Consider the following 16,443-nt stretch of genomic DNA (forward strand, 5'->3'; position numbering starts at 1 on the left):
CTGAAAGAGATCTAACCAGGGTGATAAAGCCATTTTACAAGTCAAAGTAGCAAAAGAGGAAGATAACTAAACACATTCAGATGTGCACTTTGAGAAACAGATTTCAAAAAATTTGAGTAACACCAAAGTTTGCTCCAATAAATGAAGTTAACTCTAAATGTTAACCATAATAATTATTTCCTTCTATTATTTTAAAAACTGTTATATTCTGTCCTCCCACTTAAAGAAAACTGAGGTACAAAGGGTCAAAGATATACAAGCAGATTTTAAGTATGTTTTAGACAGAGCTACAGTGAACAACTTATCTGAAGCTTATCTCCTGAATCACCTAAGGAATCTACCCTAAATAGTTAAGAAAGTTGAGTATTTTCCAAGCTTTGTGACTTAGATTATGTTGGGGACATTTAGTCATGGACACAAGCTTCTGATGATCAAGTTTTTATATCATTAACATCAAAATCATAAAACATATTGTCTCCTTCCCCATACACTCTCTCACATACCTTGTGCCTAAGTAGCTCCATATTTAAATTTTACCCTTATTAAAATGATTTTGCAAAGTTGATATGTGCCACTTCAACTGGATTCTAAAGGGCAGTGGCTATTTATAAGAAATGATTTTCTCTTGCATACCTGGCACAAGAACTCAATACACAGTAGGTCCTCAATAATTATGCAATGAATGAATAAGTGAAAAAAATTAAGTATGTAAAATGATTTTTAATTCTGAGAGTTGTGAAAGTACAATACTCAAGAACTATGTATTTTTACTTTATTGAAATCAGTGGGAATACTGAGTTCTTATAATAATAAGAGTTAGTATTTCTGTGTTTTATTAAATGATAGAAGCACTTCTCAATATTGTAAGGATCTTCACAAAGTCCTTTCATACCAGAGCAACTTAATGAAATATTTCCAACTCTGACTGGTTAGGATCATTGAAGGAGTGCTTAAGGATGGGAAACTCAACATTTTAGGAAAGCAAAACTTCTCTAAAGGAGACAGCAGCAGTTTAGAACATTTCTTCTAAGATAAAATTTCTGCAAGTATTAAAGCACTAGGTTTTAAAAATCAGACGATGCTTTCAGATATGATAGCCAGCCTAGATAATTACTGGAGTGTAAGGAAGTCACAGAATATTAATGCACAAGAACTAGAAAAGTTATAAAACTTAATCTTTTATTAGAAAAATAATTTGATGGCTCATAAATAGCAGATTAGAAGCAAAATTCTTATCGAAATCATAAACCTAATCAAACATAGAATCAGAAAATTTGGAGTTAACAGTGACCTTAAATGCCCCTAGATCAGCCTACTTGCTTGTTTTTATTTTGGAGATTAAAAAGTTGGCATCCACTACTGATCAGAAAGTATGATCACCCTAGCGATACTAAGTTCCAGCTGCTCAGTTCCGTTAAGCACATAGGATGGTGCAGCAACTCATGTGGTCTGTTATATGAGCTTAAATAACTTCAGCTCCACCAGGAGGAACTATGCTATTAGATTCTGTGCCTATCATCAAAGAAACAACATATGATTGTCAGTCATAAGCCAAGAGATGCACCACTCTAACCCAGCTCTTTGGTAAATTTCATGCTTGAGTCCAAGGTTTGCTCTTGACAGATTATTCTCCTACGTCGTAGGTGACCAAAGAAAATGTTCTTTGATTCACTTATCTAATTGCTTCCTGTGTTAGGTACTACCCAGAGAGCAATATGTGATCATTATCTGCTGAAAGAAATATAAGATTGTAGCTCTAGAAGCCACTCTCACTAACCTGCGGACTATAGGGTTTTAGATTTAATAAAAGGTGAAACTTGAAATATTGATTATTTCGTAAAACAAGATAGAGATATGTAGATAATTTTAAAATTTAAGGATAACATTTACACTCAACTAATCTTACTAGTGGGCTTCTCTTGTGGCTAAGTGGTAAAGAGTCCACTTGCCAGTGCAGGAGAGGCTGGAGACGGGGGTTCGATTCCTGGGTGGAAAAGATCACATGGAGGAGGAGATGGCAACCCACTCCAGTATTCTTGCCTGGAGAATTCGCTGGACAGAGGAGCCTGGTGGGCTACATTCCATGGAGTCACAGAGTCAGACACTATTTAGCAACTAAACAACAGCAATCTTACCGGTAGAACCACTAAAATTAACAAATGTTGGAGGAACTGTGATAGGACATAATATAAAACATATTTGCACATTTTAGTGTTATTTTTAAAAGCCTGCTATAATAATACGTAGAGGATATCGTCATCAGAATTTGCATTAAAAACATTTAATTACTCAAAAAGAGGTAGATCTCTTTTATGCACAAGAATTTGGGAGCTGAATGCAGAAATCTCTAGAAAGTGAAAATTATTCTTTCCATGTTGTAGAAGATACAGGTTCAAGCAGATTGTGTCCAAGGTCACACACAAAGTTTTAGAGGCAGGACCCAAGTCTAGATCATCTGCCTGCCAATTCGGCGTTTTCTCTGCACCATCAAACTGCTGGTTGAAATTAGTGAAGATAGAAATTAGCGAGGATAGGAATTAGGAGGAGACCAGATCTTGAAAGGTGTGGACACACGTGAAGGAAAAGAAGCAGTTGTTAAGAGGCATTTCATGATCAGAAGACCCTTTTACTTCTACAGTTATGGGAACTTTTCCTGGCTATTACTGTCCTCTTGCCTTTTCCAGTTAAAAAAAAAAAAAAATAGTAGTAGAGATACCGAGATGCCCATGAAAGGAAGAGACATGGGTTTTCACTTAAAACAGGGGTATGTCTGAGGTGCTGCTTATGACTAAATGTACCAAGGTAAAAGTAAAAAATAATTGTTTTACTTATAAAGATTTACCTCAAAGAAACAAATATTTGTCTGTATTTAAAGTGTACAATGTGATAGTTTGATATATGTATACACTGCAAAAGAATTTCTACCATCAAATTAACTAACATATTCATCCCCTCACATATGTAACTTTTGTTTTTCTGATGTGAACTCTTTAGGTTTTATTCTCAGTAAATTTTGGTTATATTATACAGTGTTGGACTGCCCCTGTGGCTCAACAGTAAAAAATCCACCTGTAATGCAGGAGACACGGGTTAGATCTACGGGTCAGGAAGATTCCCCTGGAGAAGGGAATGGCTATCGACTCCAGTATTCTTGCAGAGAATTGAATCTCATGGACAGAGGAGCCTGGCAGGCTACAGTCCATGGAGTCGCAGAGTCGGACATGACTGAAGCGACTGAGCACTCACACATAACCTCCAGTGTCAGACACTGTAGTCACTGTGTTATACATCAGATCCTCAGACCTTATTTGTTATATGAATGAAAGTTGGTATCCTTTTGTTAGCATTTCTGTTTCCCCCAAACTCTAGTCCCTGCTTTGTTGTAGATTTCACATGAACGTGATACCATGCAGTTTTTCTCTTTCTCTTTTTGGCTTATTTCACTTAGCTTAATGCCCCTCCAGATTCACCCTTGTTGTATCATTGGTGGCTATTAAGCTGTGATTCAATTAATATTTCATGTTAATAATTTTATAGTAAACGTTGGCAGATTGACTTATCAGACTGTGGTATATAGCACTGAAGATTCATCCCAGTGTACTTCAAGGGTGCTTCAGAAATCTTAGCCTGGGGAACTTAAAGCTATCTTGCAATCTTCTAGAAGCAATACTACAAAGACACAAATGCAGACATTGTGAACTAAAGAAGAAAATGCCCATTAGTGTTAAAGAAATTTCTTCAGCATGGAAGAGTATAATTCTAAGTATGGAAGAGACATCTTCAAGTCTGTTATAAGTGATGCTAGCTTCCCTGAATGTGTTCCTTTGTCTCTCAGCATTTGTCAAATGTATTTGAAGTTCATTCAAGTCACTTGGGTTGCATTTTGAAAGTGGCTCATGGAAATTTAAGCAGACAGTAAACCCATTAACATTAATGGACTTCCTAAGGCAAAATTCCCCCATACTGGGCTCAATATTAACCTCAGTATGAGGTTAGATTTAGAGAATACTCAATTCTTTATAAATATCCCAAATGCTATTTCAGTAACAGAATTCCAATTAACTATATACAATTCAAGTAGCACAACTTCTAGATGAGAAAGTTAGATCCATGCTTTTGTGAAGATTCCCACCAGAACTGATTGATTTATTTTTCTAATCACATTTCTTCTGTTTCAATGGGGTTTATAGGCACAGCACTTGTTGTCCAATGGGACCATGTACATCTCCAGGATAATTACAACCTGGGAAGCTTCACTTTCCAAGCAACCCTCCTCATGGATGGACGCATCATCTTTGGATATAAAGAAGTAAGTAATATATTGATGAGTTCTTTCCCCTTTGACCTCTCTGTCATTTTCTCCAAGTGTCAAGAAAAGGGCATTTAACACTGATGAACCTCAAGTCATTTTCTCACCTCTTGATTTCTTTTTCTTTATTAAAAAAATACAATTTTTAAAATCTGCTGGATAACACTGGCTGTTTATTTTGGGGTTTTGTTTTATTTTTGCATTCTGATATCTTTGGCATTATGACCCATGAATTTCATTAAAATTATTAAATAATTATATTCTTGTGATAGTATAATAAAATATCTCTGAGAAAAAAAAAAATTCCCAATTGGAAGGATTTTCAGCTAAATCTGATTGTTTATATTTATATTGTTTTTGCCTCATCTTGTTTTTGTTTTTGTTTTGTATTTGTTTTTGTCACTTCTGTGACATCGTTTGACTCTAATTTCAAAGTGTAAATAGACATGAAGATTTGTGTAGCTCGATGACCCAATACTGAGAGCATTCCAGAACAGCTGAGTCCACAAGTCCTTTGGCTAGTGTTTATTGCTACCTGATAGGAAAGATTAGGGCTTCCCCAGTGACTCAGCAGTAAAGAATCCACTGGCAGTGCAGGAGACACAGGAGACACGGGTTCAATCCCTGGGTCAGAAAGGTCCCCTGGAGGAGAGCAGGGCCACCCACTCCAGTGTTATTGCCTGAGAATCCCATGGACAGAGCAGCCTAATGGGCTACAGTGCATACAGTCCCGAAGAGTTGGATACAACTGAAGGGACTAAGCATGCACGCAGGAAAGATTAATTAGAAATCTAAGTGATAGAATGAATAAGGAAATTTAAACTTTGTTTCATTTTTCCAAGTTGACAGAGAATAGAAATTGACTAGACTATAACCTTAAATTTACAGAATGTCTAAATTAAAATAATAGCATGTTTGATTTAAAACTCTGTTGACAATATAATTAAGGTCTATTAGACAACCTAAACTTTGGGGGAAAGAAGCAAAGAATATAAGAATAAAGTTTCAGAAGCATCAGATATGATGTTCTAGGCAGTCACTAGTCATGAGAGAAATTCTGACAATGTGAATTGATAATTGGCATTATTGACCCATATCTTAATGAGTATTTATAATACTGCAATACTGACTCACCATCTTATTTCCAACTGAAGGGTTATTTTTTCTATGGGAAATGAATCCCTGTCTCTTAAAAAGATGCTGATGATTTAAAAAGGATTCACTTTGGTCATGTCTTCTGAAATCTATCTTTTCTATAAAGTAAGGGATGGTTATGTTTCAGTTAAATAGGCCAACTTTTGGAAATCTCATAACCATGTTAAATGTTTCCACTCCTTTGAAGATTTCTTCCATGTGGAATTAATCATTTACTTGGGGCAACAGTGAACATAGAATAGAAGAGAAGATCTACTCTGCTTGTTGCGTCCTTACCCAGAGCTGTTTTGATATCATAGCCCACCTTCTCCTTACATCATGCTCCCTGGAATCTGAGAGAATATTGCTTAAAGGGACTTACGCATTTCTAGTTTTCATTGTAATCCAGTGTATTGCTGGAACTGCCAAGTAATGTTATGCAATGTTATTTTCGACATTGTAACTACAGTGGTAAAATTTCTGGAAAGATGAAGAGTCAGAAAGTCTAGAATCTGAAATCTCACTAACTGTAGGCTTTGTCAAAACAGAGGTTTGTGTTCTTATTGTGGTCTCTCTCTCTCTCTAAACCTTATTATCAAAATTGTCATCTTTATTTATACTGTTCTCAATGGGTGTCTCACATTGCATAGTAACAGTTTATTTTTTCTATTCTCTCTTTGTAGTGAGGTTGATATTTTTAAAATGTCCTTTTCTTTTCTTTATTTAACTGAAGAGAAATTTTCCATCATGATTTTCCTATTTTGTCATGGGAATATTAAGCTGATAGGCAATTTTAATACTTTCTTGATCTTGTGAATTTAGAGTTCTAAAAGAAGTCATTGCTTTATCATTTGCCTCGCTGTCCTTTCTCCTTCCTGGTTAAAAACCAGTTACTTATTTTCTATTCTACTTTTTTCTTCCTGACAACTGTCTTGTATTTTATTTTTCTAAAGCAAGATTCTGCTTGTAAAATTTGCCACAATAAAGATCCTCCTGCCCATTTGAGGTGACAGCTAGGTGCTCCTGGCCTTTCTAGAAAAGCATTTATACTTTTGATAGTGTAACATAGTTGTTTGCCTAATGTATTATCCTGGACAAAGTGCTTTCACACACATGATAGTTTTCAATTCTTCAGCAATATCTTATATTCTTATCCTTTCACAAAGGCATTGGCACATAGAAGGTGTTTAGTAAATGTGTGTGGCTTGATTATGGAGTTAGGTCACACACAATTACCTTTATTTTATAGCTATGCAGACAGAAAGGTTAAATGATATGCCTGAGGTTACAGAGCTACATATGGACAATCCAGAACAAAATTCTTTAATGTGGTGACCCTAGGCCCCCTCAAAGTTTTTTTATTTCCCAAGAAGATTATGTAAAAAAGTCACAAATCTATTTCTCATTTGTTTCATTTCAATAAATGTGTGTTAATGTTTGCTTTTTAATAATCTTCTCATCTGACTCCAATATATTACACAATTACAGTCCCATAAAGTCAGGAGTTAAGCTATAGAGCTAATGAAATTGTAAGAATATAAGGAGTATAATTTTGTAGTCCTGTTCTGATTAAATATACAGAACTAAAATTATTTTTTAATTTTTAAAACAATTTAATTTATTTATTTCCTTTATTGCTGTGCTAGGTCTTTGTTGCTGTGAGGGCTTTCCTCCAGCTGCGGAGAGCAGGCGCTACTCTCTACTTGTGGTGTGTGGGTTTCTGATTGTGGCAGCTTCTCTTGTGGCAAAGGACCTGCTCTAGGGCATGCAGGCTTCAGTAGTTGTCACCTGGACTTAGTAGTTATGGCTCCCAGGCTCTAGAACACAGACTCAATAGTTGTGGCACCAAGTTTAGTTGCTCTGCCCGCACGTGGGATCTTCCAGGATCAGGGATGGAACCAGTGTCTCCTGCATTGGCAGGCACTCTTCACCACTGAGCCGCCAGGAAAGACCCTATTTTGTTAATTTTTTAAAAAATGAAAAGAAGTTGTACATAAGTGAAAATAATGATTAAAACATAGATCCTTCCTCAGATAAATGGAATTTGGAAAAATCAAATTACCATTTTCTGTTCTGTTAATGGGAATAACTAGCTGTCATAATAGAACCCAGATTCAGTATATTTTTTAAGTTACCATTGAATAGTGATATCTGTTTGCTTTACAATTATTGTTGTTAGTCACTAAGTTGTGTCCGACTCTTTTGTGACCCCATGGACTGTAGCCCATCAGGCTTCTGTGTCATGGGATTTCCAGGCAAGGATACTGGAGTGGGTTGTCGTTTCCTTCTCCAGGGGGTCTTCCCAACCCAGGGATCAAAGTCAGGTCTTCTGCATTGGCAGGCAGGTTCTTTACCACTGAGCCACCAGGAGAGCTCTTGATTACAGTACAGACCTGAATTCTTGGTCTATTGGTAATGTAACAAGGAAAGTGCCTGTTCACACACACACAAAAATATTATTCCAAAAACATTACAGATTTGAAACCAGAGTTCTTACAGTTCTTGATGCTGCCTGTCCTAGTATACTATCATATTTTAGGAGTTGCATTTCTCGAACTTGTTTCATCTTTCTTCTCCTGTTATATTTTGAATTTATTATTACTTCAGATACAGACTCGGAAAGGAAGTGATCCATTTTGTGACTATTGTAAATTTGATTATTTTTTTTCACCAGTTCATGGGAGGTACAAAGTGGTCATCAGTTTCAGACAATACAATTAAAAAGAAAAGTCATGCAGTCTTTTTACATGGCCATAGAGGAATACATGTCTCACCTTAGAGTCAGTCTACTTTATCCATTTTCATGGTTGAATACCGAGAAGCATTGAATACCAATACTTATTATCTCATCCAGCAGCAAATTTTAGAGGAAGTATATATAGAGAAACTTTACTGTTTATTAGGTAAAATTACTTTTTAATCTCTTTTACCATATAAGTATTTCATTCTAATGTTCCTTAGTGTAACATTTACTGTTTCTGTAGAAGAATGCATAATTAATAAATCATTGCCAATTGGTTGTAGGTTTAACTGGCAACCTAAATGCATTTCTAAAATTTCTTTGAGGACTATTTCTCTTACTTGAACTGTAATGGTCCTTCATTCATGGTAATCATCGTGAAAGTATTAAAAGATGAACACTTGGTGAGGTTGTAAAACTTATAGGATAAAAATAATAGTTCAAAGGAAAAGGAGAAAGCCAAAAAGAACTGAACAGTGAAACAATTGCCACTTGGATGTGAAGTGATTTGCTGTTATGGCTATTGCTGTATATGCAACAATGCTTAACATGTGTTAATATAATGTATATGCATCCCAGAAACTATATATATATATTTAAATAAAATTTATTTGATAAATGTAGCATACAGGGTTCAGAAAACCCAGCTGCCATAAAACACTAATTATAAACTATCAAGAAATAATTCCAAGAAAAATGTAGATACAGATGTTTTTATATTATATCACTTCTCTATATTTTAAATACATAAAGTGCAAAATTGTATCTGCATGGCTTTATTTAGGATCTAATTCATTTGCATTTATACATTTTTGTTATCTCACATACTAAAGCTCCCTAATATCTTCATTTTCTCAAACTTTCCATAGTGCAAGAAAATGACAGATTGAACCATTCTTCCTTTATAATATTAGGAGTGAAAATAAATAAATAAAGTGGCAAGGAAGTAAGAATCAATGACCTACAAGAAATAATTATATTTAGAAGAGAAAGTTTATTCTAATGCCGCCCTGCCTCTAGTGGGTTATGTTGTCCTTGGGCAAGATATTTGATCTTCCTGGGTGCATTTTCTCCTTCCAAGCCCCACTTCCCTTTAATCTCTGAAATGACATGGAGAGGTTTGTTTCACACAGGGCTCCTGTCGGTATCAGGCCATATCCCATTTCTCTGCTCTGAGGATTCCAGGACTAAGAGCTAATTTGTCCTTGAGGCAAAAGGCCTCGTACTTTTCCCAGGTCTCCCCAAATGCAGGGTACACTTCCTAATCCCATTTCCTTTCCCTTGGTGTTTTATTCCCAACTGTTTAGGCATATTCCCTTATGCAGCTATCATATCAGAAGAACTCCCCATTATGGTTTTGATTATCTTGAGCCAAGCTGTTCAGGCTTCTTCAGGGGGCAACTGCCTCACTCTCTTCTTTTAAAAGATGCTCCAAACTCTAGTCTGTCATTTCAGTAATGGGCAGTCTTTAAGTAAGAGGGCTCAGTGATGTGTATTTAAAACATAGATATGTTCAGTTCAGTTCATTCACTCTGTTGTGTCCAACTCTTTGCGACCCCATAGACTGCAGCACGCCAGGCTTCCCTGTCTATCACCAACTCCTGGAGCTTGCTCAAACTCATGTCCATTGAGTCAGTGCTGCCATCCAACCATCTCATCCAATGGATATGTTGACCACATCTAAATATTTGAAGATTTCACATAAAAATATAGATTTGCCTCCTTTCTTGAGAAATCAGAAGCCCTGGAACACTCATCCTACATTTCCACTCAGTGGTAATTGGCTGGAAAATTTACTCTTGGCATGCTCTCTCCAATGTCTCCCTCATCAATTTCTTTCCTACCCCAGGCCATTTCTAACTTATGTAGAAATGAAGTTGGAAGCCTCTCTTTTAATATAGAGCTGTTCTTGTCAATTTCATCCTGTTGTCTTCTTGCAGATTTTCTATGGGGTACAATCGCGAAAATGAGGGTAGGAAGGATTTTTAAAATATAGCTTTAGGGACTTCCTTGTGGTCCAGTGGTTAAGAATCTGCCCTCCAATGCAGGTGATGTGTTGAGGAACTAAGATCCCACATGCTGCAGGGCAACCTAGCCCAAGTGCCACAACTAAGGCTTGATGCAGCCAAATAAGTAAATAAATAATTTTTAATAATAATATTAAAAATAATATATCTTTAACTTATGGCTCATCTTTGCTTTCAGGCCATTAAGTGCATTGTTTAATATCTGGCATATGAAAAGCATTCAGAAACTGAAAGCTAGAAGTGGATTAAAACAATTGTGAGAACTGGCAACGATATTAAGGAAAGCAAATGGATGTCTGTATTGTCAAATTTAACTGAAAGCCCTGCTGTTCAAATGTAGTTTTCAGACAACTAAGCCCTAATACTCAGGACTTTATGTGTTGCTTTGATAGTAATAAAAGAGAGCATGACTTTTAAAGATTGGATGCACTACTGCATAAGGAGAAGCCCAATTAGATTTTTAAGGGAGATGAGGTAGGAAGTTAAGGGTTAAGTGAAGGTAAGAGTGGTTAAAATTGTAAGCTTTGGGGATTTTTTTAAGGTGCATGTATAAGCTATTAAACACCACGTTGCTGATTATCGAGTGAACAAAAATGAGTTTAAAGTAATTCTTCTCCAGTTGCATTCTGCTAGGCATATGATTCATACTTGGGAGCACATGCTCTGCAATCAGACCCTTGCTGAGATGCTGTGCTGCCTATTAGATAGATAGCTGGGCCATGATGGAAACAAATGAATGTTTTGGCAAGGTTTGCAGGGCAAAACAGAGAGAAAAATAAAATTCTGTTCCCTCCGACTCAAGCAGCATGCTGTTACCCACCTAACTGTTTTAGAGACAGACATAAAAGTTCATGTTTTCAGTACTGTGTCTGGCCCTTGTGTCCTGGAGAATGATACCACAGACGGAAAAAAGAACAACTTCTGTCTTTGAATCTAACCCCAAAGGCCAGCATGCTCTGCCCTAAGCTGATGCCTGATATCATTACCTGCCTTAATTTCGCCTGGTTATTCCAACTCTTTTCTGCCTCCATACTTCATTTGCTTCAGTGTATCATTTCTAGAAAAAGAAAAATTATACTTACTTAAATAACAAACTTATCTGTGTCATATGAAATGGAAGGAAAATTAAAACACCTTAAAAGAAAAGAATTGACAAATGCTTGTGTAAGCCGAAATGGAAGCACATTTTAACTGGCGTTAACGCTCCTTTTCTGTATCTATCCTTTGGAATGAATGTCATTGTAAAACCTATTCTTAGAAATTTATGATTCATTAAAAATCCTACAGAGGTCAAGTGAAAATTAAGCTTTGCTTTAATCATAAAAAAAGTGAGCATTACAGGCACTTGAAAATAATGAAGCCACATTTTTAAAAAGCTGATGTGTTCAGAGATTGTATGCAGATTGGCTTCCTGACTGACATCCCCAGGAACTAATTTAGGAGACATTTTAAGGATGAATATAAATTTGGAGAAAGGATAAAGAATAGCTTCCATAAGCAGAGTTTCAGAGTTTTTGTTTTTGGACATTACCTTTGGCTATGGCTTCTCTGACTTGCGTACCTTGTATCCAATACAGAGTCTGCTATAGAGTAGGGGACTGTGACACTATGATAGGTCCTTTCTTGTGCTAATTTTGGGCACTCTTAGTTCTAATTCTAGACAGTTTATTTATATACATATGCACACACACGATTGCTTTGTTGATGTTAGTAAAAAAAAAAAATTGTTCATTTTAAATGTAGTTTTAGCTGTGCTCCTGATTTAGCTTAACAAATGGCCTCTCATTATAAGCTGGGAAGCCTGGCCTGACTCGTTCACAGGGAGCTCACATGGCCCAATTACTTGCTGCAGTCAGTGAGTAGATGAACCATCTTTATGCTGAACAACCCCACGCCTTTGAGGTTTTGAAGTGAAAAGATAACAGCCCAAGAAGGCAAAGTGGAAAAGATAGGACGGTATCAGGTGAAGAGAGGCAGACGTGTTCCTGAAAGAAATCTAAGAGAAAGCCTAGACGTGGCCTCATTAATCTTTTCCCGAATTAAGCATTTCATTCAACTGATAAAAGTGGTTTTATTCTTAACATGATATGTGATCATTTCCTAAAAGACTTGGCTGGCTTCTAGGAAAATGTGGAGAGTCAAAAGCTTCTTATACATTTTCATGTTAATATTTAATCAGGATAAAATAGCAAAGTTTTAGAAATTCTATGCTTTTATTCATGCACTCTATAAACTGTGAAAGAAGAGTGTTTGAGGCCAGTGGTATTGGGGTCCTGTTCCTTTTCCATCGCTTCCTGCCCCTAGTCTCCTCCTTCCCTGGACCCTTCTATACTGCTCTTCACAGCTATCTTCTCTGCACAAGCAGAGGACACTGTGCTCATAGCCAGCAATGGGAATGAACCCTGAAGCTGTGCAGCACACTGGCCCCAATGAAAAGCATGATGCCATTTTTCTTGCTACTAAGACCAAAAGTCTTGATGACACTGTTGACTCTCTTCTTCTCCCTCTCCTTAAATCCATGGCATGTTCACCCAGAATCATTTTCCTGCCACTCCAGCTCCTATAGTTACCACTTATCTTGTATACTTCGAGCCACATATATTGATACTGAGTATGACTTGTTCTTGTTTAGTTGCCATGTCGTGTCTGACTCTTTTGTGACCCCATGGACGATAGCCCACCAGGTTCTTCTGCTCCTGGGATTTCCAGGCAAGAATACTGGAGTGAGTTGCCATTTCCTTCTCCAGGAGATCTTCTGACCTGAGGATTGAACCCATGTCTCCTGCACTGGCAGGCTGATTCTTTACCACTGAGTAACCTGGGAAGCCCAAGTATGACTTAGCAATTAATAAATTATCTCAGAGTTTCATTTAGTAAATAAATTTTGGGGGACAAAAATCTTGGTTTGATTTTGTTTCTGTTGTCCACATATCAGAATACTTTTTATTGCTGGTTAAGAACTGGGCACACTGATATAAAATTGGCAATACCACAACATTGTTCAGGAGAAGACCGATTAGTACATAAAGGGAAAATGTCATCTTCCGTTTACTTGTTTTGAGATAATTCCACAAATTTCAGAAACATTAAAATTTCCTCTTAGTTGGTGAGTTTCAATGAAATAACCCTTTTTATAATTTCATGATGTTGAGGCAAAAATAAGCAGTATAGCCCTTATTATATCTTCTCTCCAAGTTATTTTCCTTCCTTTTTATTGGTATGCTGTTTATTATGGTTTATACGACCATATCTAATCTAATATGTTCTTTAATGAATTTTCCACAGATGGTCCACAAGCTGCTTCTTCTGCTTAAAGATTTGTTCATGCATTTACCCTTCCTTTTCATTTCTTGTCCCTTTATTTATTGAAGATGTTTTCATTCCCCTTTTTTTCCCTATAAAACTGATAGTAAAAATAGTAATCATACCTCTAATGATTCTTTTCTTAATCTAGAAAAAATGACTCCAAGAATTTGTCTTACTACTGTTGTACCATGTCTAATATATTCTCAGTGTGTCCTAATTTTTAAAAATGAACACATTATAGATGTCTATAATATTCAGATTTTGGTTCTATTGAGATTTAAACTTAAGAGATATGGCCTTGAGCTGACCTATAATAATTCATATGTTTTCCATATGAGTTTTAGCCAGAATAGTGAAGTTTGACATCCATTAACAAACAATTGCCAAATTTCACTATATATTAATCAACTATATTAATATTAATTTTAATTAATTTATTAATTTTAATCAATATAATAATCAAATGTATGTTATAATATATAGTTAAGAGCACACTGTTATCTTTCTCTAGGTTTCATATCTATAAGGCCACTTGAAAACAAGGATTTTTTTAAACTATGAAAATGAATATATAATAGAGTCTTCAGGGAAAACAAATGGTACCAAAAAAGTCTGCATTTCTGAAATGATAGCCAGCACTACATGCATTCATGGCATGACTGTGTGTGTGATAAGTTTCAGCATTCAACATCCGTTTGATTCTCTGAGAATTTGTTACTTTCATCATCAAATAGCCCCATCTGTAGGACTAGGAACCCTCTTGTCACTTTAACCCATCAAATAGCTCTAAACAGATGTTATTTTCAGATATTTATGTCTTTTTTCTTTACTATTTCCTGCTCTCTCTGTCCCTTCATCTCCATCATCTAATTTTACCAATTAGACAGGATGATCACATTTCCCACCCCTACCCCTGAATGAAATTCAAATCTAACTCATAACAATCTGCTTTTTCTTTTCCAGATTCCTGTCTTGGTCACACAGATAAGTTCCACCAATCACCCCGTGAAAGTGGGCCTGTCAGATGCATTTGTCGTTGTCCACAGGATCCAACAAATTCCCAGTATGTAGAAGAAGGGTAATCTCAGAGTCTGAGCCTGCTGTAGGGGTAAATTGAAAGGAGGTTGATTTAGGCTAATTGCTGCTTGTTACTTATATTGTTTGGCTTATAAGTCTAATTGGCATTTGCTATCTCTCTGGTAGTGTTGAACTAATAATTTGGGAGGAGTGAAATTAAATAGCCAAGCCAAGAGAGCTTGGATTCTTTGGCATAGTTTGGCTGTGCAGATATATTTCTTTTATTAATAGGAAGAAGAACTTAAAAGAGTGACAGGTTATTCGACTGATAAGTGTGTGACTTTGTTTAGTTTATATAACTTTCTCAGCAAAAGAACAGCTTTGTGCCATTCTATATTTAACAAGTTCTTATAAAATTATTTGAGAGTCTAAAGGAAGATTTATTTTAAAAAGTATAGAAATTGAGGTTAAAAAATATTGATGGAGCCATACCTACCACATAGTATATTTTATTTTTTGGTTTGAATCATTTTTGACTTTCTAGTGGTTTATATTTTTAGAATAAAAACATATTTGTTACTTGGGCAGCTGGTCATCATATTAAAAATCAAAAATGTAACTGCTATTTGTAGTAGTTCTGATCATGTAAATAGCCATTTCTTGAAAGCTTCTGTTTTTAGAAACCTCCCTGTATTTCAAGAATAGCCCTAAAGTTTGCTTGGGTATGGTAGTACCAAAGGTGATTGTTATTTGTGTCCTGGATGTGTTCATGTAAAGCAAGAGGTTACAATATAATACATCTCAAGATTAGGTCATTCCTTTCCCTTTTGTTCAAAGGTCTTGTTCTTCTTTTATTTCCTTATAGCGGTAGACTTAATTTATCACATGCATATGCTGTTTGTTCTTGATTTGTGCTACATCTGTTTAATTATGTCATCTCTCAAATATAGAAAGTAAATGCAGTGCAAATTAGACTTTTCAGAGCAGTGGATTGGCTGGAAACATTATAGGGGGTATCTTATAATTACAGTTTAGAATGATATTCGTTTGTGGCAGTTCTATTTGGTGAAGACAGTGAATCTTTCATGGCTGTTTCTCCTGTTCACTGAGAATTTGCAAGAGGTAATATTCTAGCCAACTGTTAAATCAAGGCAGATTTTCCAGAAACCAACCTGTACTGTGAACAGAGCAGAGGCATATCCTTATGTGCAGGCAACATAAAGACATCCTGACAGAATTCTTAGACAAGAGGCTGAGCCCTGGGAGAGGCCAAGTTGATTCCTATGTAAGGAGGAATGTTCTCACATTTTTCCTTTCAGAGGTGTTCAGTCAAGCATGACCTGAGTCAATTATCACTCAAGTAAAAGGATTGCTAGTTTTAATTTATTTGTGGCTTCTTTCATCTCCAAAAGGATTTTATTTGCAGCTTCCTCGAAAGACATCCTTGTTCACATTGATATTCTGATATATTATTGTTTCAAGAAGAAGATCCACCAAAGTAAAAGAATTTCTTTTTTTTGCAAATGTATTTTAGTATTCAAGTATTGTGTCAGAGGGGACTTCCCTGGCAGTCCAGTGGTTACAACTCCCCACTTCCACTGCAGGAGCACAAGTTCAGTCCTTGGTTAGGGAACCAAGACCCCGCATGAGGTGAGGCCAAAAAAAAAAGAAGGAATAGAAAATTTATTGAATTGAATAAAAGTGAAAATATGACATATCAACTTAAAAAATATATGGGAAAAGTAACAAATTGAAAACAAAACTGTCAAAACTGAAACATGACAAAATTGTCCTCAGACAGCAGCATCCCTAAATGCAATTTTTGCATCCCTTGTGGCATTGTAATAGGGTGACCCTTATGTTTGGAGGGGAAAATATCCTTCTCAAATATAAATTTCATTGAATAAATT

General features: G+C 36.0%; 1 protein-coding gene across 3 annotated transcripts in view; it reads left to right on the top strand.

The window, feature by feature from the left end:
• Window positions 1–16,443, top strand: part of PLXDC2 (plexin domain containing 2) — a 414,339-nt gene that overhangs the window by 292,966 nt on the left and 104,930 nt on the right. For all 3 annotated transcript variants that reach the window (XM_081558807.1, XM_081558808.1, XM_081558809.1), the window contains 2 exons: window positions 4,191–4,309; window positions 14,480–14,579. In XM_081558807.1, the coding sequence (XP_081414933.1) occupies window positions 4,191–4,309; window positions 14,480–14,579 (219 nt within the window). The remainder of the gene's footprint in view (window positions 1–4,190; window positions 4,310–14,479; window positions 14,580–16,443) is intronic.

This window comes from Giraffa tippelskirchi, chromosome 13 (genome assembly GCF_054371585.1).
Source record: "Giraffa tippelskirchi isolate mGirTip1 chromosome 13, T2T-mGirTip1v1.2.pri, whole genome shotgun sequence".
NCBI lineage: Eukaryota > Metazoa > Chordata > Mammalia > Artiodactyla > Giraffidae > Giraffa > Giraffa tippelskirchi.